At 41.0% G+C, this 22,721-nt stretch overlaps 3 protein-coding genes across 4 annotated transcripts in view; all 3 read right to left on the bottom strand.

The window, feature by feature from the left end:
- Nucleotides 1-940: 940 nt before the first annotated feature.
- On the bottom strand, nt 941-9,345 carry b3galnt2 (beta-1,3-N-acetylgalactosaminyltransferase 2). Of its 2 annotated transcripts, none has more exons than XM_083694497.1 (12): nt 9,133-9,345; nt 8,580-8,706; nt 7,582-7,682; nt 5,697-5,890; nt 5,297-5,392; nt 5,045-5,155; nt 4,839-4,917; nt 3,871-4,054; nt 3,468-3,593; nt 3,030-3,189; nt 1,877-1,933; nt 941-1,761 (listed from the first exon to the last, which is right to left on the bottom strand). In XM_083694497.1, exons 1-12 carry the CDS (start codon nt 9,236-9,238, stop codon nt 1,621-1,623), a joined length of 1,482 nt encoding a protein of 493 aa, XP_083550623.1. In that variant the 5' UTR covers nt 9,239-9,345; the 3' UTR covers nt 941-1,620. The 2 variants fall into 2 exon arrangements, with proteins under 2 accessions (XP_083550623.1, XP_083550624.1); XM_083694498.1 differs by having other exon boundaries at nt 1,630-1,761; nt 3,097-3,189.
- A 3,087-nt stretch (nt 9,346-12,432) lies between these two features.
- Nucleotides 12,433-18,601, bottom strand: gng4 (G protein subunit gamma 4). The gene is made up of 3 exons (XM_083696403.1): nt 18,495-18,601; nt 16,759-16,864; nt 12,433-12,911 (listed from the first exon to the last, which is right to left on the bottom strand). The coding sequence occupies exons 2-3, from the start codon at nt 16,855-16,857 to the stop codon at nt 12,783-12,785; spliced, it is 228 nt and encodes a 75-aa protein (XP_083552529.1). The 5' UTR covers nt 16,858-16,864; nt 18,495-18,601; the 3' UTR covers nt 12,433-12,782.
- Nucleotides 18,602-19,464: 863 nt separating this feature from the next.
- Nucleotides 19,465-22,721, bottom strand: part of lyst (lysosomal trafficking regulator) — a 61,862-nt gene continuing 58,605 nt past the window's right edge. The window contains exons 51-54 of the mRNA XM_083694841.1: nt 22,596-22,693; nt 22,287-22,443; nt 22,080-22,151; nt 19,465-21,913 (exon numbers count right to left, since the gene is read on the bottom strand). Of these exons, the coding sequence (XP_083550967.1) occupies nt 21,775-21,913; nt 22,080-22,151; nt 22,287-22,443; nt 22,596-22,693 (466 nt within the window). The 3' untranslated portion in view covers nt 19,465-21,774. The remainder of the gene's footprint in view (nt 21,914-22,079; nt 22,152-22,286; nt 22,444-22,595; nt 22,694-22,721) is intronic.

Raw genomic sequence — 22,721 nt, 5'->3', positions numbered from 1 at the left:
TGCTTTCATGTTGTTTACGCCAAATTCTGACCCTACCATCTGAATGTCGCAGCAGAAATCGAGACTCAGGCAATGTTTTTCCAATCTTCTATTGTCCAATTTTGGTGAGCCCGTGCAAATTGTAGCCTCAGTTTACTGTTCTTAGCTGACAGGAGTGACACCCAGTGTGGTCTTCTGCTGCTGTAGCCCATCTGCTTGTGCATTCAGAGATGGTCTTCTGCATACCTTGGTTGTCACGAGTGGTTATTTGAGTTACTGTTGCCTTTCTATCATCTCGATTCAGTCTGGCCATTCTCCTCTGACCTCTGGCATCAACAAGGCATTTTCGCCCCGAGAACTGCCGCTCACTGGATATTTTCTCTTTTTCGGACCATTCTCTGTAAACCCTAGAGATGGTTGTGCGTGAAAATCCTAGTAGATCAGCAGTTTCTGAAATACTCAGACCAGCCCGCCTGGCACCAACAACCATGCCACATTCAAAGTCACTTAAATCACCTTTCTTCCCCATTCTGATGCTTGGTTTGATGAACTTCAGCAGGTCGTCTTGACCATGTCTACATGCCTAAATGCATTAAGTTGCTGCCAAGTGATTGGCTGATTAGATATTTGCGTTAAAGAGCAGTTGAACAGGTGTACCTAATAAAGTGGCCGGTGGGTGTATATGGCTGTAAAATATTCCTCAAGTCTCCCTGTTCAGCATTCCTGCTGTGTCCCACTCAAGGTCTTAATAAAACAACCATCACACAAAGAGAATTGGCTTGCCTTTTAAGCGGAAGAAAACTTACAGTAAAACTGCATGGACTCTGTTTGCTGATGGTGTCTACATGGTGGTGAGGAAAAGACTCCAAAGAGCTACAGGCTATCACACAGCTTTACACTCCCAAAGACAACATTGCTATGATATACACAATCACACAACAACTTTTTCATGTGATTTATTTTATTAACGGTTACTAATCTTATTGTAAATTCTATGCACTTTAGTGAGTCTGTTTTACAACCCTGCATTACATTCAGCTCAACTCACTATCTGTTCACATCTTCCAGTCATGTACAAAAATGTAATTGCAAATTCATGAATCCATTCTCGACCCATTTAGTACACAACAAATACAAGAAGGCCACAGGACCACTATTTGCACAATATGATAGCCATTACAGTACATTATGTCACAAACCCTGTGATTTTGAAGCCTTGTCGTACAAATAGTGGACGTGTAGAGAATAATAATTTACAAAATAAATACTAGTAAATTCAATGTCTCATAAACCACAGTCCTGATCACCACAGGGTTGCGCACTATCCATTTGGTTACTCATCTTGACATTTTGCAAAACAAATATCTCTTACATACCCATAGGATTGATACTAGCTATTTTTCGGACAAGCCCTCGAGTCTTAGAGCAACAGCATTGATAAATGGAGACAGCACATGATGGCATACGCCATCACTCCCTGTTCTGTGCCATCCTTGTCACAGCTTATTCAGGCAACATATAGTATGGCTCTAACACACTCCAAGACACGCTAATGACCATGTTTCAAGAACGTTCCACAAGATTTTAACCACTGTCAAGGGACTATGGTCCAAGGTGCCAAGGGCCAGGCACCTTCCAGGCTCAGTGGTGGCCCCAGGGACAGCCACAGGGGTCTCCACAGGCCCTCTTCCTGTCCCACAGGGTCCGCAGCTCCTCTGCTGTGTGCTGGGGGGACGACAGCATATCCATGTAGCACTTCTTCTCACAAAGCCAGCCAGGGTCCTGAGGATTACACAATATAATACCACTACTGTCAGACATCATCATCATCTCCATCATCAACCCTGGCCATTCACATGAGCTGGTTGATGTGGCTGTTTTTATTTTCGTCGTTTACCTGATATTTATGTGGTCCGACTGCAGCCATCCATATGCCCATGCTCACATCTTCCCCCTGAAATGACACATTCAACCACATGATGTACAATGTACAGACTTCAAAGACATTACAATAGGACAAACTATTGTCCAGTCTACCTTTCTGTCCTAGACTATGGGGACATAATATACAGTGCCCTCCATAAGTATTGGAAAGGAGAAGCATTTTGTCTTCTTTTAGCTCTATACTCCAACAGTTTGGATTTGAAATCAAATAATTACTACTAAGTCAAAGTAGATATTCTCAGCTTTAATTCAATGTTTTTTTTCCAGATTGGATTCATCATTCAGAAAATACTGAATGTTTTAAACATACTTCCCCTATTCCAGGGCTCCAACAAAAGTATTGAAAATGTAATGTCCAAATAAAGTACTCATGTTTAGTATTTGGTCGACAATCCTTTGCATGCAATAACTGCCTGAAGTCCCCAACCCATTGACCCCACCAGATGCTGGGTATATTCTCTGGTGATGCTCTGCCAGGCCTGTACTGCAGCCATCTTCAGTTGTTGTTTGTTGTTTGTTTTGTCTGGAGTTTTTTTTGCCTAAGATCTTATCAGGAAATGAAATGCATGTTCAATTGGATTTAAATCTGAAGATTGACTTGGCCAGTCAACAACTTTCCACTTTTTGCCTCTGAAAAACTCCCTAGTTGCTATGGCAGTATGTTAGGGGTCATTGTCATACTGTATGATGAAGCATCATCCAATGAATTTGGAGGCATTTGCTTGTGCTCGAGCAGACACGATGTTCTGTATACTTCAGAATACATTCTGCCACTGCTGTCAGCAGTAACATCATCAATTAAGACAAGTTAGCCAGTGAGCATCATTGGAATTTATATCAAAGTGTGGGCTGACTGTCACTGACCATCCAAAGGGAAAACCACTGCCTATGTATTTACAAAGGGCTACTACAACTCTAGATGTCCCCTTTGTATAATCCGAGTTAGGGAAAACTGCTTTGAGTTTTCATGCACCACAATATTGGACAAAATCCAGGATTCTCTAACAATGGACGCACCAGTGCATCTTGTTTTGTTGGTCTCAGAGAGACTCCTCTGTATAAATAAAGGTTAAAAAATTTAAATAATGTAGTTTGGTGCGTGGTACCTGGTAGGCCTTCAGCTTCTCTGAATTGCTGGCCAGCCATTGGACCAGATCATGGGAGACCACGTACCCTGAACCACAGGCAAATGCTGGGTAGGCTGGACTGGCATACTCCAGCTCCTGCCACTTCCCAATGCGGTCCACCGCCCAGCTCTGTCTGAAACTGGGTCAGGAAAATTTGTATTAGCACTGCATTACCTTCACTTTCCCATGATAACTTAGATAAGCTTAATTGACTATTCATTTAACTAGGTGTTTCTTGAAGCAACTCCAACATTTTAGAACAGAAGCAGCATTCTCACAGCTTTAATTTAAACCAAGTCTGTCTGTCACTGCTGTCATATACAAGTTAAAAAATGCACTAGGATCCCTTAGCCTGGGGACCAATACACCAACTGTCAACTTATCCAGACAGACAGGTCAACTGTGCACCATACTTACTTCCCCCACCACAAATGTTTTCGCTTCAGGCCCTTGTCCTCAATCTTCATTAATACTGCATCCACGTCGATATAACAATCATCATCTGTCTTCAGGAGCAGATTAAAGTCAGCGTTTCCCACAGACCTATCAGAGGGGGAATTAGAAACCTTAATTAAGAGTCAATTTCTGTGGTTTTCCAGTGGCCTGAACAGATTTACAATCAGATACCAGTGAGGCTAAATGGGAGAGGGGAGGAGTCTGTTAAAAATACCGAAGCAATCCCTAAAGAAACCAAGAATCAGGCTCATAGCAGCACAATTTAAGAAAATAGTAGATTTTCATCTCTGGGTTCAGTTGATGATTTCCAGTGAGGCCCATGCAATTTGACGACACTAAGAGGAGCTATGAGGACTGGACTCACCACTTGTAGAATTGCAGTAGTTTGGAAGGCACATTCCTGTAGGTGTCCACCACATCCACAAACACCATGTCCCCATGTCTGAGGCTCTCCTGCTCTAGAGAGACGTCCTCCTCCCTCAGCCTGGAGGCATGGCTCTCAATCCGTCCAGCACGGCCCAGCAACATTTTAGACAGGGCCTCCCCGTCTGCCACGGGAAAGAAGAGACAGCGAGAGGGAGGGATAGTCATAAAAAAGTGAGATTTGAAGAAGAGAGAAGGGCAGTGACATGGGAAGAGGGGAGAATATGAAAGATATTGACAGAGAAAAACTTAGCAGTGTACAAGATCTGTGCACTGAAATCCAGACTTTTATAAAAGGCAAATCATACTTAAAATATATGGTTGACTGATCCCTCTCTTTTATTTGTTGCTGAAGCATAAATGTGAGAAATAGCACGTGTAAAAATATAACATTAATATAGCATCAGAACAAATGGTTCAGAAATGCATTAGGTTACCTAAAGAGACGTGACGCTACTCAATGAAAGAACTCAGAAAGGATTTGTTCAAGACATGGTGAGGTTTACTAGGTATGGTACAGTAGCTTGCTAGCTATACATTAAGATGTAGGGTTACTTGCCACTCTATATTAGCTAGCTACCTAAGTAACTCCATTTATTGAACAAGCCCAAATGATGTATCACTTATATTGACATTTCATATGGGTATATTTTTTGGGGGAAATGGAAGCAATGCAGCACAGATACTTTAAGATGAGGGGCAACAAGAAGGAAACTTTTGTTAGAGCTAGATTTGGCACAGGTCCTTGATGACAAAAGCTAAAATGAATCTGATTAGAATTCAAAGTTAACAATACGATTCCAGCTATTAGCTTCTCTATTTCACCAGTTCTCAATCAACTATTGATTAGCTTTCTCAAAGAGCATGAGCAGCAACATTGTGTAAGAAGCTAAATGTTATGGGACCCACCATAGACTGTGAATGTGAATCCTCCAGCTAAACCAGGAAACCCAAGAGCACTTCTGTGAGCTAAGATACCCTCTGCAATCTGCAGCATATAACACACAAGAGGAGATTCGAGATGAACAATGATTTCCCTGATGGCAACTCCCAAAAGGCAATATACTATACATCATATTTTCAGACTAAATTAAAACGTATAAGAATGCACTTACAGAGGAAAGTTTAAGTACCCCTCCCCCATTGTTGAGGTGGACCCTGGATGCATTTACTGTGGTCAGTCCAGTTGAATACAGGGTCTCCCAAACTAGTGTTCCCTCAAAGCCCTGGAAAGAGGAGAGACATGGGTTCCATCATAGTAGGGGCGAAACAATTCACCTTGATCACATTATCATTGTCTTATTATGCCCATCCAAGTTTATAAAACGTTATCGTACATGACAGTGGACTGGCAATGCAGGACTTACCTTTGGCAGGATAAACTGCTCCACTGGTTTGTACCACACCCCATTCATACTGGTTCCTGGGCTGACAGAACTGAAGCGGGCTGTCACCACAGCTTCCTGCAAAACATGAAGGCCTCTTGTCTTAGCTCAGGAGGAATACAGAATTTATAGTGAACTTACCATTCTTAGGATCTGAGGAACAAAACCAGACAAATATTTCCTTTTAAGAGGAGCTGAAATTAAACCTCTTGGATTCCATCAAATCACTGGTGGACTTTGATCCTGGGCTATTTGTATTTGTTAAACCCTCAGTGGTTAATACTGTAAAAATACAGTACCTATAGACAAATACAATTAATCAAGAACACCCCCATCTCCCGACCCTGTGTCTATAACATAGCGATACATAGTGTTGTCGTACCTCCTGATCCAGCTGGTATAGCTTCACCGTCACGTTCCCTTGGAATTGCTGCCGGGGTCCGTTGTGGAATACCCCCAGCCGAGTGATCACTATGGGGTGCAGGACCTTAAAGTCCAGGGCCACAGCAGACACCTCAGCAGGGGCTAGAACTGATGAGTCAGGCACATTCACTAACTCCATCTCCTGTCCTGCCACTGGGAGAGAGACACAACATGTGTGTTAAGAGGTTCCACTGACATTACACCAGACTTAAACATATTGTAGACTGCTGACAACCTCTTTTCAGCAGTAGAGTTGTGATTATGAGATTGGAATGGGAGGCAGAGACCGTACACATGCCCAGACGTAGGAGTCTGGGCATGCCCTACATAACCTTACTTCTGTACAACATCAGCACTTTAAAACACTCTTCTTCTTGGGGCTGCTGTCTCCAAGCCTAGCTTCATTTAGTCAGCGGGGTTTCTTAATTAGGAAAGAACAGTTTATTACCCGGAGACCAATGAAAAATACAAGGCGCCTTTTTATTTTACGGCTTCCACACAAATTACCCTCTCTCACTTGTCCCTTGACAAAAAGCAATTAAACGCAAAGTATCAGAGAGAGAGAGGTTTACCAGAGCACATATTTTTCACCTTCATTGGGAGTGACAGCTTTTAATGCTACCTGGAGTTTTCGCTCAAAGTCAAAAGGCTAATTAGCATACGCATTTCAGCAGTTTTGACACGACAGGTTAAAACAACAAATCAAACTGTGCTGCTTTAGAATTTGTATTTTATTTTAGCATCAATTAATTGGGTCAAAGCATGTGCTTTGACCTAAATCCAGAGTCAAAAGCATAATTGCATTTTATTTGACTTATTTTTTTTTACTATTTCATGTGTCTCTTACAATCACATATCACAAGCACCAAACCCATTTCCCAGCCTCTCTATTTCTGAAGTCAATTACATCAACACTTAAGGCTATTAACATTCAATGCACACAAACAGAGAAATGGGCAGGGAAAATAGGGACTCCGATGTTAAATGTCGGAACAGGACAGTCTGGCTAAAAATGCTACAGTTTCAAGTGTCATTCGATGAGGATGGTGGAGGGGAAGAGCAGAGGTAGCAGAAGGGCTTAGTGATCAGATTTGAACCACATCAAAAATCACACTTCAAAAACATTTGTCTGTACTTTGCTGCAGTCCATGAGCAATGTAAATATAGAGTTCAACAAGCAAGATCACACAAAAAATGCTGCCTAACTATCTTTTCAATATGAAATTAATTTGCATTCATGAGTCAATACTGGTGAATGTTTTTAAATCCTAAATTTTGTCAAGAATTAAATTATTCAGCTGGATGCTCACTGAGGTATAGCCTCTAAGAGAATGATTTCCATGCACACCGCGGGTCTCAATGTGAACAGCACTGTGTCCTTGATGCATTGTGGGTGAGTCTGAATAGGTTGTTTTTAAAAAAATTTAAGCATTATTTTCATTCTCTGCTCTATGATGACAGAGACTCTCCTCCAAAGCATATTCTGGACTGCAATGTACTGATACATTGTACTGATACATTGTACTGACACATGTACTGATACATTGTACTGACATGTACTGATACATTGTACTGATACATTGTACTGACACATGTACTGATACATTGTACTGATACATTGTACTGACACATGTACTGATACATTGTACTGACACATTGTACTGATACATTGTACTGACACATTGTACTGACACATTGTACTGATACATTGTACCGATACATTGTACAAGCTGCACATTGTATGTCATTACATGATATAACAGACAAAACTGAGTATTGCTACAGTAGGTTGAGTGGCCACTGTGAGGTACTGTAAATACTACATGAATGGGATTAGGGTATACCTGGTTCACTGAGGTTCAGGAGGGAACATGAATAGGGATCTTCTCTGTCCTCCTCTGGAATGGGACACCCATGTTTCCCAAGGATGAACTTCACCACCACCCTGAAAGTCGACACATTACAATGACCAATGCAGTCATCTCACAGCTTGCAATGTAGTAATTTTCTAGTGGGTTGCTGAAAGGCACTCTCTCTGTAGGATGTCAATCGCCCAATACCAAATTGACATCTAGCTCCAACACTTGTGGAGATCTGAGAGTATTTGACAGGCACAAGTAATATGCAGAAAATTCCACCTGGCTTTTGAGAGACCATGGCAGAGCTATTAAAATCATCTCAGATCTCCACAAGTACTAGGGGGTGGATATCAGTGGTGATTTGTACCTTTACCTCCATTGTCTTTGTCTAACATTTCATCAACAGCTGACAACTGAAGGTAATTCATGAATATTAGACAGTGCAGATGAAGGCACAAATCACTCTGTAGGTAGTAGGGTTTGGCAATATAAAAATGTGCCAGAATGAGCAAAAATGACTGAACTGCAGTACATAGTGTATGACTGGTGTTGTAAATAGTCTGGTGAAACATGGAGACTGTTTCACCGCTACATATGCTTTTACTTGCAAAAAACTGCAGGAACTGCACATACCTGGAGTGTAAAGCATTCTTGTCTGTCAGTGAACAATATCACAATGCTCAAAATATCACAATATTCTACCATATTGAATGTCAGCCCAACCCTAATAGGTATGGGGCCAGTGGTCAATTTGGGATCGATATACACACTCGTAATTACACACTGGTAAGATCTAGAGTAAGTTAAAGGGGTTAATCGCAGGTAGGCCATGGCCTCCTTGATTAACTCAAATAAAGCAGCATCCCTTAAATTGGATATATCTAGAACCCTGAAGAGCAAATATGTAAAGTTTCTCTACAATCAAAATGTTGATCTAATGACTAAATAAATATGTAAAACAGACATACAAACATTATACAGACCGATATCGGAACAGCGGATGGTCGCGGAGATAGCCCAACCAGGTGTCCCTTATGGCATTTCTAAGTTCATGGTGGTGTCGCGCGGACAACACTCCTACCAGAACTTCGTGGGAAGATAATTCCTCATCTATTAGTACAAATAATGTAAACACATAAGCAGTAAATACCAACAATGTATTGTTGAGGTTGACAAGGAAAATGTGCATAACAACAATTCATGTCTACATAACCAGAAATATTAAATCCCAAGTATCGCTCAGTCAATAACAGATGAGATTTATATGGACGCAACATTGAGTCACATGTTACAATAGGCTACAATTACAACAATAATCTGCATCATTGATGGCCAATCGAGGGCGGTCAGGGCGTCATATTCTCCAAAAATACAATTAAAAGATTTTCTGCAACGCCCAAACTGTTAAAAAAAACATCGCACTATTTCGAGGAGTCTATATTCCACTTTTCAAATTCAAATAAGCGTATTAGCTCCTCCAATGCACAACGTTCAACATAGCGCATGCATTTACAAAGTTGTGAGGGCACACTGTACCCGAATCCTTGGTTTCCAGCAAGGTAGTGGCTCTGTTTGTCACCAACCACAAGTGCACCACAACCGCGACAACACACGGGAACAGAAGTAATGCTAGACTTCGCATGGACGGACTCCTTGGTGAGGATTTCAGCGTCTAATAAGATGACATTGGATCCGATCGAAGAATACTATGTTGTGGCACAATAAAATGATATGCGAGGTTGCAAAACATTTCTGTTCTGTGTGTCTGCCTCCTGTGCTCAATGGTGATGACGGCCACGCAGCCAATGGGAATGCAGAAGCTAACCGCCATGCTTCATGGGATGTGAAGTAGTCTTTGGTAAAACCTACGTAATTGCTAAATGGGATACTTGGGACGACCCATTGACATTGAGATTTAAAGTGGTTAAATGAAGATTAAGGCTAAGGTTAAATTAGTTAAGGGTTATGGTTAATGTTAGGGTAAGGGTTAAGGTTAGAGTTAGGGTTTAGGGTAGGGTGGTCCCAAGGATCCATTAGCATCTATCGTAAAACCTATGGGTAAAACGTCACAGTCAACCGGGTGCACTTTCTTTGGTAACACTAAAGATAAGGAGGGTTCAACTGTGGTAAATAGACCCATAAAGGGCCATTCATATGGATATTCATATGAATATGGCCGGAGAACTACAAGGAGTGTGATATATCCAGATATTACTGTTATAGGCTACTAATATTCACTAATCGGGGTAATTCAAAATGTATTTAGCGTAAAATATATACTTTGAGCAGAAGGCTTAAATTATTTTGTCTTACAATTCATACAATATTTCTAGAAAATACAATGTTGGTCAACATTATTTAATGATTGTATACATTCCAGCGACCTTCTCTGCCGACCGACGTCTACGAATGGCGATAAAAAAAAGAAGACACCAGTAGGCTACTTGGATGGATCCCTGGATGGATAGGATAAATCCACGTTTTCAATACGCCACAGTGGGTCTCCACTGAACCCACTTTCAATGTTGTTCTCTTTGATGATAGAATACGCTACAAAACCTTGCACATTATATTGTGTTGTATATTATTCATCAACTGCAATACAAATAAAAATGTTTTATTGAAAAACAATTTAACAGAGAGACATAGTACTTGGGTTGCCACTTCCTTTAATTCATTTTGATCCAGGGGATTACAAAGCCTGCAATTAATGTCTTCAAATACGTACCGGTAATTCTATTTATTTGTACAGCTGCACATGTCTACACATCCAGACCTCTACAAGAATATACTTGTGCAGAAAAAGCACCAATAAGTCTGTAGATTTAGGAGGCAATATTTATCATCAGATTTCTCTGTTATCTATTAAATAAATCCATGCAAAATTCATGTTTGAAATCCTTATTTCACATGAAGTTTGAACTGAGGTCAGTGGGAGCACCCTGAGATAAATCTCAGGTAATTTAAACAGAACAAACACCTTAAAACAGATTGAGCAAAGTTTGAGAAAGATCTGAGTAAAAACCAATCTTTTGTTTCAGTGACAATTATAGGAAATGTGTATATATGATATCTAGTGAGAATACCTATTCAAGTACCTAGAACAAAAGTGGACACTTTATCTTATTTTTACAGAACTCAAAATGTTGATGCAGAAAACCTGAACCATAAAAGGGATCATAACATGTAAACCGACCCTTATCTTTGTTTTTGTTAAAAAATACTCAGACTGTATCAATAATCGTACATTTTATAAATGGTTGAAGCTAAGTATCATACAAGCTCAAGTAGCACTACACGTCATGTAGTTGTCAGTGCTGTGCAAAAGATAGTTCTAATAATAATAATAACAATAATAATCATAATGTCATAATGATTCATTTTTTGTAAAAATTAGCAAATGCCAAGTAACTACCATATAAATGAAACATCTGACATTGTGCTTTTTTAAAACAAACCAAAAAAGCCTGTGGGATGGCAGTGTAAAGAATACACTGCTCTCACAGAAATTGGCACTGGTAACATACTGTACACTCTAAAAGATCTGCAGCCTCTCAGAAACAGAGGAGGCTGTCAAAAGGAGTAGATAAACATGCAGGCCTCTGGTTTGGCATTATGGTCAAAGGCCTTGCCATTCATTCAAGGACAGGCAAAAGGAAACAGGCTCAGGAAACATGCCCAGAAAACAAATAAAGAAGGAACATAGTAGAACATGTTTAGGACATCAGATGGCTTTTTGCAAATGTTTCAGTTGAGCTGCAGGATCAACTGGCATCAGTGTGGTTAACAATGACTTACATTGTCAGGAATAGTAAGAGGTCAGATGCAGTAGGATGGGACTGAGATCAACACACCCGAGAATCTCTTTTACTTGACTTGTGGGTTGTTTGCACAGAGGATACCAGATTCTCAATAATAAGGATGTGCAGTAAGTAGTGTTACTGTCTAAGTCTCTCTATTTCCCTAACAGCAATTAACTGTGTTTACGGTAACATGGATATTGCCACTAAAATGTGTGGCAGAATTTTGGTTATCTGGACTGTTTGCTGCCTCCTCCTCCCACATTTGCTGTCCTTCTTCCCAACCCTGCTCTAATGTTCACATAGTATGCGTTGGCCAGTAGGGGCTCAGGTGGGTTAATGGGTTGGGACAGATTTGACAACGTATAACTTACAGAAACAACAGATGTGCACTGAACAATAGGGGGACAAATTATTTAACCCAAAAGATTGAATATACACTGAACTCACAGGTGTGCAGTTCATTAAACATAATAAACCTCCTAATCCTAATATTATCAGAGGAACACAACTTACAACACTGACTCAACCCCAAAATGTAAAAACACTGTCAGGTAAATTGGCAAATCGCTATCAAATCTAAATAAAAACCGGCATTGTATCTCTATCACTGGATCTGTAATTTGAACATGGGGGGGGGGGGGGGGGGGTATGGACCTGAGACATTCTTGACCACCGGACCTGTCACATAATCAGCATGTAACTCAAAGCTTATCCTCAAGGTGGCATTGCATGTGCCTCCAGACTCCAGACAGTTAGCAACAGATTTTCTGACTTTTTACTAAAAAGTTGCTTATATAATCACAATCATCCTATGAATATTGTTAAATGAGAAGTTTATATTCTTTCTGAATGTAACACATGTATTGTGTTAGTATTATGGGTCTGCAACTTGTGTATCAACAAATAGTTTGAGAGGGCGCAATGTTGTCCTCTTGGTACTGAGGGATGAAAATGGAATGGAAAGTCAAGAATTCCTCAGGTCCTTAGGTATGGGAAATGGAGAGTGGCACCAATGTTTATTAAAGACTTTATAAAATACTGGGCTTCACACAGTTTTTGTTTCCCAAGGCATGTATAATCTAGCATAACAAAAAAGAAAATACATTTTAAAAACATCTCTCATCTTATTAAGCACTGAGCAAGGCTGTTCTCTAATAACAAAGCATTAACAAACCTATTAAACGAGACATGACACGCTCACTGGGTTGCCAGTTAGATAGCTGACTCCCCCCAACCCTCAGCCACCAGGACAGTTGACCAACAACAGAGTGTCCACCTGGCAAAACTCAATTCAACGCCGATGGCCAGTAGCTTCAGGTGTGGTGAAGACAGAGATGCCAAGCAACGCCATGCCTGAACCTGTGCTGCTCTACCATCAGGGCATCAGAGGATGGTGCAGAATAACTTCTTCTCTCTGAAGGGGTTCTCAGAGGCAGGCACGGGCACAATGAGAGGGTCCTCACGTATGTGGGCATCACAATATGCCATCAGGTCTGCAGCTGCCTTTGACACCTGTTGTGGTGAGACAAGGGGGAGAGACATACAGAAATGATCAGGCATGCAAGGTCACCACCATCCAGGGAGGTTGGTCTTGCCAAAGTAGTGTCCATTCATTCACTCGCACTCACACCATTCTGTTTTAACTAGAAATGTCTGTTTAGGCCAGGCTACATGACTAGAGCTGGAATCTTTAGTAAATAAATATATCAAATACATATTCATCTTTTATTGAATAAACAGAGCCAGTCAGGCTCTGAGTTCCCCTACTGGACTGAATGGGAGGTTACAGGAGGGTACCCAGCAAGAGAAAGGTGAGGAGCAGCTGTGCAGGAGGAAAGACTGGGGCTTTGGGAGAAATGTGGAGGCCAAAACCATCTGCCCTCGTCCCAGTGCTAGTGACCCACCTGTTCCCTCGCTAGAGATCACATCTCCCATTGTCCTGTCTTTAGCTCTCTCTCCCTCAACACTAGATAAATGGACAAAGTTACAAACCAAACATCATCACCAAAAATCACCAATAGGGTGCCAAAATGTTAATGTTTTCATAATTTTACTTTGAGGTAAGGCTCACATGAGAATATACATGTTTTTGAGTAGATTTAAAATGTAATAGTTGTTTGCCAACTAAACTGCTTTTGCAAAAAACAAAGAACGAAAGGAAGAAAGAAATGAAGAAGAAAGAAAGAAAGAAAGAAAGAAAGAAAGAAAGAAAGAAAGAGAGAAAGAGAATGAAAGCACTGCTGGAAAACAAGTGGTAGTCCATTGTGCTCTTGATGATGCATCATGCACTCCGTGCATGATATGTCATCAAATCCACAATGGTAGCTACATGTCATCAGGAGCAGACTGGCTGTAATTACAGTATACCATGTGATGGAAGGAGAGCCTTTCTAATTAGCACAGATCATATTCCTTTGCCTAATTGAGCAATTAATGAGCACTGCGATCCCTCAATCAGCCGCACAGAGACTGATGCAGTCCCTCTCCCTTGTCAGACCCCTTAATTAGATTTAGAGGATCGGCAGAGGGAGCCCTCATCTCCCTCTCTCCTCTTCCATCTCTCTCTCTCTTTCTATCTCTTTGTGTCCCTCTGTCCCACTCCTCAACTCTTTTACTGTATCTATATCTCCCTCATGCCTCTCTCTGCCAACCTCTCTGTCTCTTGCTCTCCTGCAACATACATCATGTGGTAAGGAGAGAAGAGGAGAAGTACTCTCCGCTGAGAGGGGGAGGGGTTCTAGGCCCATGGTCTGTCTCTGGTCCTCTCAGTGATTTGACAAGAGGGAACTGGAGTTTGCTCCCCTCACATCCAGATCAGATATACATAGGAAAAGAGTCAACATGCCAAACAGCAAAGTAAAATCCAGGACTAAGAGTTCTTGACAGAGACTCTTCAAATAGAGGTCTTCAAGATGCAACCCCAGCCTTTATTTGAAGTTAAGGATAATTATTTATTTATCTGCTTATCTACAGCAGCAAAGAGGTTTTCATATAAGTGACCTTTGTTATGCTGAGTGAGAATGATGCTGAATGGCTCCAGGACTGGGTATAATGCTGAGCGTACAGCTCCTAGGCTCCAGGGCAGTCACTCTCTGAACACATGAGGAGCATACAGCTTTGAGGGCGCAGAGGTAGTGTGTTTTCAGCAACGAAAAGTAAAAGAGGGTCAATTTATTCTTTCCATTTGAACACCTCCATCGTCCAATCATCAATATCTCAAGGGTTGATTTTTTTTTTTTTACATTTTTGAAGAAATAGGCCTAACATAGTGAGGATTTAAGTTGTTTATCCATCTAAAATTGAAGACAGGTAACCCACACAGCAGGGTTACCATATACAGCTTTTTCATGATTACATATTCAAGGTTCAAATTACAGGTGGAATCAGGAAACCTATTAACATGTACCTGTAATTAAGACTGATGACAATATAAGAACCAAGACAAATTATTCTTCAATGAGAAGCCTCTTTTATGAATGAAAGGAAACAACTTATTTGCACTACACCATCTGTTAAATTATGTAAACAAACCCCTAACCTCAAACAAAAACATGGTTGCAGTTTGCAAAATGATCCAATCCCAAACGGTAGAAGAGGTACAAATAGAGAGTGTAGAAGTCTCTATGATGCAGCCGTATGCCTCTCCCTGAGTGTTATCTTAACAGCAGTAGTGGCTGTAGAAGTCTCTATGATGCAGCCGTATGCCTCTCCCTGAGTGTTATCTTAACAGCAGTAGTGGCTGTAGAAGTCTCTATGATGCAGCCGTATGCCTCTCCCTGAGTGTTATCTTAACAGCAGTAGTGGCTGTAGAAGTCTCTATGATGCAGCCGTATGCCTCTCCCTGAGTGTTATCTTAACAGCAGTAGTGGCTGTAGAAGTCTCTATGATGCAGCCGTATGCCTCTCCCTGAGTGTTATCTTAACAGCAGTAGTGGCTGTAGAAGTCTCTATGATGCAGCCGTATGCCTCTCCCTGAGTGTTATCTTAATAGCAGTAGTGGCTGCTCTCCTCAACTTCCACTGTGTGCTGCGGATACAGTAAGTTGCCCTGCTCAGAAGATCTCTCAAGTCAACATCTGTTAAAAATGCAGATATCTGGTCACTATGCCTAGAGGGTCGTCCACCTCACAAACTTTGCTGACTGAGGGGGAGGCTGACCACTCTTAATTCTAATAATTATGCAAATGAAATGACAATATCAGAGATGTGTGAGAGTATTAGAAGGAGATCAAGAAATATGAATTGGCTGAAAGAAATGTGATATATGTATTCTGTACCCTTTTCCACTGGATACCAATGTGTTCCATACCTTCTATTAAAATCCATCTATTAAAAGTTGTATGAAAATTGTATGCCAAGGAATCTAGTAAACAGTACAGCACTACCACTGTATATTGTGAATATTATCAATGTTATAACACTTGCCTTATGTACAAATATATATATATATATATACAAAAATACCTAATTATTATGCACATGCATTAAACCAAAATAAGATGTCTAAATGATCAAATGGAAGGTGCAAAACCGCAAAATACAGCAACCATCCATAACATGTGATCGTTTTCACAACAAGAGTCTCTCTGATGGTGTGAGTCAGGTACTTTCATTGTGAATTGGAGGCTTCATCTGGCGCCTGTCAAATAATGCTGATGCTAAATCTTTGTTGCATTGACATTTGCCTTAGTTTATAAAATCATGCCCTTTGAATATAGAAATATACATGAAAGAAATGCATTACCAACCCATGGAAAGTCAACATTGGCCTTATATTCAAGTTCTATGTGGGTTTCTAGGTGGGTAAAAGAAGAAAAACAATCCTCTTAGTATATTTATGATGTCTGAATCAATTACAATAGAACAGTCACTCTGTGTCTAAGGGCTGTCATGTCTGATGATATGAACAGGAGAGAGAAGGCCTTACAGCCGTATTACTGTAATTCAGAGGGTCGTCTGGTTCTGAAGCTTGTAGTGAGAGTTTGACCAACATATGAACTTGTGACCTGAGAGGATGTGTTATTAATGGTCACATTACATATGCATACAGAAGTTCCTGCTATATGAAATATTGCTCATACATTGCACATGCACTTGTCAAGGAAATATGAAGGAAAATGCACCCATGCATAAGTTCAAATGTACATACAGTCATGCACATGTGATACTACCCACTAGTAATCTTACTCAGGGTAATGTACTTATCAAAGACAATGTTTGCTGGCCATTAGTTTTGGCAGTCAAAATCTGTCTGCAGTTCTTACAGAAGGCAACCTAGCCATCTGACCCTGCTACACATTTACAAATGGAGAAACACACAGCATATCCCACACATACATTCCTTTAAACAAACACAAGTACCTTTATCCTATCCATACAGGCCTCCATCTTCAGTTGCTCCACAGCTTTCCTGGCTTGGGAGATGCTGGCTGTGCTGTTATTGGCAATGCCGTCCTTCATGGTGTTCCTGTTGTGTTGTGTAAAAGCACACAAGAGTTATGGAGCCAATAAATGTGCATTATGCCACAAAGTATCAGCCCTCAGGTGGTTTCTCTACCACCCTTGGATGAGTCATTGGAAGTCCTAAGCATTTAGATCAGACCCACTTATCTCTGGAGGATCAATTTTAATGCTGCTTAGCTCCATTTTTCCTAGAAAGATTTTTCAGGGGCAATGGACAGTGCTTTGTTCTGTCAATCAAGACTTGTTGCTCATCTGCTGCAGACTGGAAACCCATCTCTTGAAAAGGCATCTGAGTTCAGTCCTTCACCTGACTCTCCCCCTCCTGACACATATTCAACTGTATTCAAGCAATTTTACTCAAAACACTAAAACCAATTAAATTATCTCACCTCTTCTCATTGTCATATATCCACTTTATGACTATACACATTTAAATTGTTCTGCTTGAGATACCTGTTCTGTTGTTCAATTGCCACTGTTGTGGGATAGTGTGTCTGCAAAGAGGACTAAATAGCTCTGGTCATGGGTTTTACTTGCATCTTGTGGCTTACCTTTAAGGTAGGCTCCCCGTCAGCAACCCACACATAAAAACCCTGGACCAGAGCTAACTAAATGCATGCTACATTAGTTAGACTCCATGATAATCACTTCCATACATATCTGCTGCTAACATAATACCTTACATTCCCACTCCTGCACCTCACTAACGACATTTATGTTCATTGTTACTGTCAAGATCAATAAATGACGTTGGTCACTAACCGAAGGCACAGGGAAAAATACTGAGTAGCAATCCTGTAACCTCATCAGTAGGCCTATTACAGGTATAGTTAGACTGAGTGGACACAGTATGAACATGTACAGGTTAGGATTGGTTCACCAACCAATCTTACCTCATGTCCCTGCGCGACAAGATTGCTCACCATAAGAAAAGCCTAGCCTACTGTATATTAAGCCCCATGTATCACGTGACATAGGCCAAATTGTAACTTGCATGTCTGGGAAACGAAATGATATTTCACTTGCAAACATCAATGAGTAGGAGCCTTTGTATACAATAACACCAGTTTACCAATATGTGTAGCCCAGTCCAACAGTGTCTTTTCATACAAGGACAAGATGCATATTGAACAAAGCGCATGGTTGGCACAAAAACTACCGTGGGGTTGGGTTGTAGTCTAAAAAAATACTATTCAATGGAATTCATTTTCCAGGGTGCGCCCAAAACAGCTTATTACCAAATGACAACGTATCAGACCCTGTTCATCCTCATGGAAGAAAGCATCTCGCAAAATGCTAGTCAACCTGTCCGTAGGTTTTAACCCCGATTTACATCTACAGTACAGTAAACAAGCAATCATAATTCAGGTTCATCATATTAAATTATGTGTTGTCCAAATCTAACTGTTAAACTGGTCATGCAAATGATGCTATTCATTCATCACACAGGCAGCCTATTCTGTTATTTATAGGCGAGTAGCCTATATTCGCATCCCCATGCAGCCTATTCGCTTGGAAATGATCACCCTGATACTTAATACAGTATTTACATGCAATATTTCGTTAGAAAACAGTTACACATATCAATGCCGCCCATCGCATATGACAGAGCTAATGTGCGCGATTTCACCTACCTGAAATGTGCCTATGGTTCCAATATTGAGAATTCCGGGTTGACTCCACCCAAAAAAGCGATCTGTCAAATTCAAAACGAGGGAATGATCGAGGAAACCCCGCAACGTTTCAGTCGTGAATGACCACGATATTTATGGTTAAATGTGAGATATCAGCCGCGTGCAGTGGCGCGTCTCTGCCCAAAATATGCCGAGCGGTCACGCATATCCGTTTGATGATCTATCCGCACAGTCAGATATTTAAAAGCACCACTGTTGGTCTTGGAGAAATTATTACGCATGCAGCTGGGGGAGACCTCTCTATGACGATGATATATGGGGCAGGAACCACTCAAGCAAAGGACCAAATGCTGTACTGTAAGACGGCGTTGCAAAACGGCACATCTTTGTCACTTTGTAACACAGAACGCGGTCATGATTTCGGTTCAAGAAAAACGGTTTGCTAGGATGATAAAACATATAAACAAACGCAGTATTGTGTGCCACCTCCCTCCCCCTCTCGACATGCATAAGAAGATGGCATCCGCCGCATTTTCAATTTGCGTTATTATTGCAGAGCGCGCCAGGGACGTGGAGAGGCTTCCCTTCTTAATTTTACACCAGCTTTGACATCATTGGGTCTCCCAGATGGTCCAAGGTAATAATATAGTTACCCGCTGAGTTAACACTCATACACTACCTGTACCTCCCTCCCTTCGTGGCAATCATGGGAGAAAGAGGAAAACATCTTCTTTGTGTTAAGAAGGCATAAGGCCTACCCCACATGCGTGGCCCTAACCAAACTGTATATCCAGGCGAATTTATTCCATTACGAATTAGGACACCCCTGACAACCACCAAGGAGAAGATTGTATGACTAAGTGGAGATAATACCAAATCTCAGAAACAAGAAATGAAAAAAATCTTATTTCTTAAATTGAGAATCAGGTGATGAACATTTTTTGCAAATATATCAGACACACCATGTGAAGTTTCTTAAATATTTATATTTATAGATGCATTTATATATTGATCACTTGGTTTGTCCAAACATAGATACAAAATGAAAAAAAAAACACAACATGTCTTGATATCAAATAACATGGGCAGGCAAGAAAGGCCGAACACATCAATCAGGAGAAATGAATGGATGTCTTAAGTAACATAACACGATAATCTTAAATTATGCATATCTTAATCAATTCAACAACAAAAATAACACTCTTTCAAGATTTCTTTCATTCTCTGAGAGACAACATGAATCACTTCTTGCTTTCAGTATTTTCTCCCTGTAATTTTGCCCCTTTCACCAAATAACATTCATGTTACTCCTGGCAATGTCGGAACTATGATACTCTGTGCACATATATTCAAGAGGTTCAATTTCAAGAGGAGAAAGTCAAGGTAGGAAATGTATGTACAGTACAGTACACACACACGATTCAGATGCAAGCAAGCGACCATTGTAAACATCATTGGCGCAATCTATCAGAAACATCTTCCTGCTTTGTACATGTCTGTCACAGCACACATCTATTCTGGCTGCCTAATAAAATAAAAATAAGTCATGCTAGCTTACTTGAACACAAATAAGCAAAAGGAATGAAGTATCCATGAAATTATAAGAAACATTGTTCCCTTTCATGTAAACAAATTTGACTTTCACATGTGTGAAATGTAAGACAATTTGAGAGGGCTCTCAGTAGTTAACTCAAAGGCAAAGTAAACTTGAATGCTACCCACAGTTTATACTATATATGATTGGCTAATGATCCAATCCTATTCAAAAGTGCTTTGACCTTTCCATTTCACTCATGGCAACAAACAATAATCAGACATGCTTGTAGTGCAGGAATTTTAGAAGGAATGTAGAACATGATGAAATGATTATGGAGTGTGTATTGTGGACATGAGGGCGTGTCTACTTATACACTTATCCCCTGATTGTGTAGGTACTAATTCAATTGTATGAGAGTTTACTAATTCAGAGCAGGGAATCAGAAGCGCTGGGCAGTGGGCTGTAATCCCTGCTAGCAGGGGGGCGGTGGAGGAGGCGAGCCTGGCCCTCTGGTCTAGACCTCACTAGTGGCTAGATGTGATGCCCCTCACTGCACGCAATAGCTCTTCTCTCTGTGCACCTGTCCACGTAAGAGAGATGCCAGGTAGGAGCTCCTTCTCTGGACTAGAATGAAATATATATTTCACAATGGTTTCACTTTCAATTGCTTTCTTATTTCTCTCCTATGATTTTACCCATGCATTCAGCAAGCTGAAAGTAATTCATGGCTCTAGTGCATGCGAAGAGAGGCAGACATTTGAAGACAGTACAAAACAAGAAGTACAATAACAGAAGAGCAAAGATGAGACTGCTCAGCTTTCATTGATAATAAATAGATGACTGTCGAAAAGTAAGGAGGCCAACAACCAAAAGTTCAAAGCAAAGGACAAAAAACCCATCAAGGACAAGGTTCAAAGTCAAACAAGGCAGGCCTAAATAAAGGAACATGGAATTAATGCTCTTGAGTTTACATACACACTTAAGAGTCCTCTTCATTCCAGCATGCAAGAGTAGGGCATTACACACAGGCAACACATGGAGCAGCAATTACAAAACTTCTATCAAATCCATAACATCCCACCCGCCAAAAGGTGTTTGTGTTAATCCAGGACTATGGCGCCTGCATACACATGGGCTAGCTAGTGTTCAGATTTGACCTGACAGGAGAGGGGTATTTCAGTCCCATCTGTGGGGACCTGTTTTCTAAGGTACAAGGTCAGATGACACATGCATCGGCTGTGGAGGAGAGATAGGGCCTTCAGACGTTTGGTCTGGCTTCAGCAGACATTAGCAGCTTACCAGGAAAGTCAAAATCAACACCAGCAACAAGACACAGAGTAAGGATCATTACACAGAAACAAAACTAAAACATTCAAAAGTAAAAGACCAACAAAAACAAAACAAACAATCAAATAAACAAAAACAACACTTAAAAAAAAGCCACATGGAAAAGGTTCCATGGCAACCTCAGCCTATGTCTTAATTCATCCTGCCCTCCAATTCCACTTCAATATATCTTTAAATATATACACATAATACTATTTTCATATCATTGCTTAATGCTTCTAGCAGCTCTGGTTGAGTCTGCTGGGAGGGGAATGGCTTTAGATTGCGGGTAGGGTATGGGGGTCTGTCTGGAGCATCCTGTCACTTCCATCTCCTCATGGGAGGGAAGGGGACTGCTCATGGAAAGGCTTGAGTGGTGAGAACTGTGGGTAGGTACAGTATGTCTCAGGAGGGACATCAGCCTGCAGCGTAGCTGCTGAGGAAAGAGTAGAACATGGGTAGCTTCATGCGCTGCTGGTCTCGTCTGCACCAAGCCATCACTGTGCCCTCGCTGTTCGCCGTGTAGAGGTGGTGTCCATCACAGGAGAATGTCAGGCTGGAATAGGGACAGAGAACAAATACATCTAAGATAATACATCATAACAACCCCAACAGCAGCATCCATGTACAGTAATAGAAAACCCATAGTAGCCTTCTAACTCGAAGATGAAAAATTAGTATTAGTATTATTAAAATTAGTATTATTCCCAAAAAATATTCACCTGATAATAGGCTTGTTGGACTTGGGGAAGGTGATTTCTCTCACTGGTTTCAGGTCCCAAGTGCTCCACAGCCTGAATTAATGTGAAAGAAATAGAAAGATGTAGAGAGAGATTATTTTATAAATTCAACACACACACAGAGACACAATAACACACACAGACAAAATAACACACACACACACAATAACACACACACACACACAATACCTGACTACGCCATTCTCGAGCCCCCCTGCGATGACATTGACAGATACACCCTCTGGTTGATTGGAGAAGGCCACAGAGCAGATGATCTCTCTGCAGTGGACGTGGCCAATAAGATCGCCGTTTACTGTCCACAAGCGCAGGTCACTGCCGCCGCCCACTGAAACACAGAGACCACGAGTGACATCCTAGACTCAGACAGAATATTACACATAAGTGAAAATGTTTTTAACTGCAGCTGGATGAGTCATCTCAGCAATAAGGCATCAAGCATAGACAGAGACAGAGCCGCTAATGAAGGGGGAGTCTCACCTGAGTCACACACTGTGGCGATGTCACCTGTCGTCTCACTAGCAGACACTGCAGTCACTGGGCTTTTGTGACCGGAGAGACTCTGCACATAACACAACCTACCAAGAAAAACAACAGTTCACCAAT

This window comes from Argentina silus, assembly GCF_951799395.1.
Source record: "Argentina silus genome assembly, chromosome: X".
NCBI classification, from domain to species: Eukaryota; Metazoa; Chordata; class Actinopteri; order Argentiniformes; family Argentinidae; genus Argentina; species Argentina silus.
Note: the sequence above shows the minus strand (reverse complement) of the source record. Positions and strands in the feature narration are given on the sequence as shown.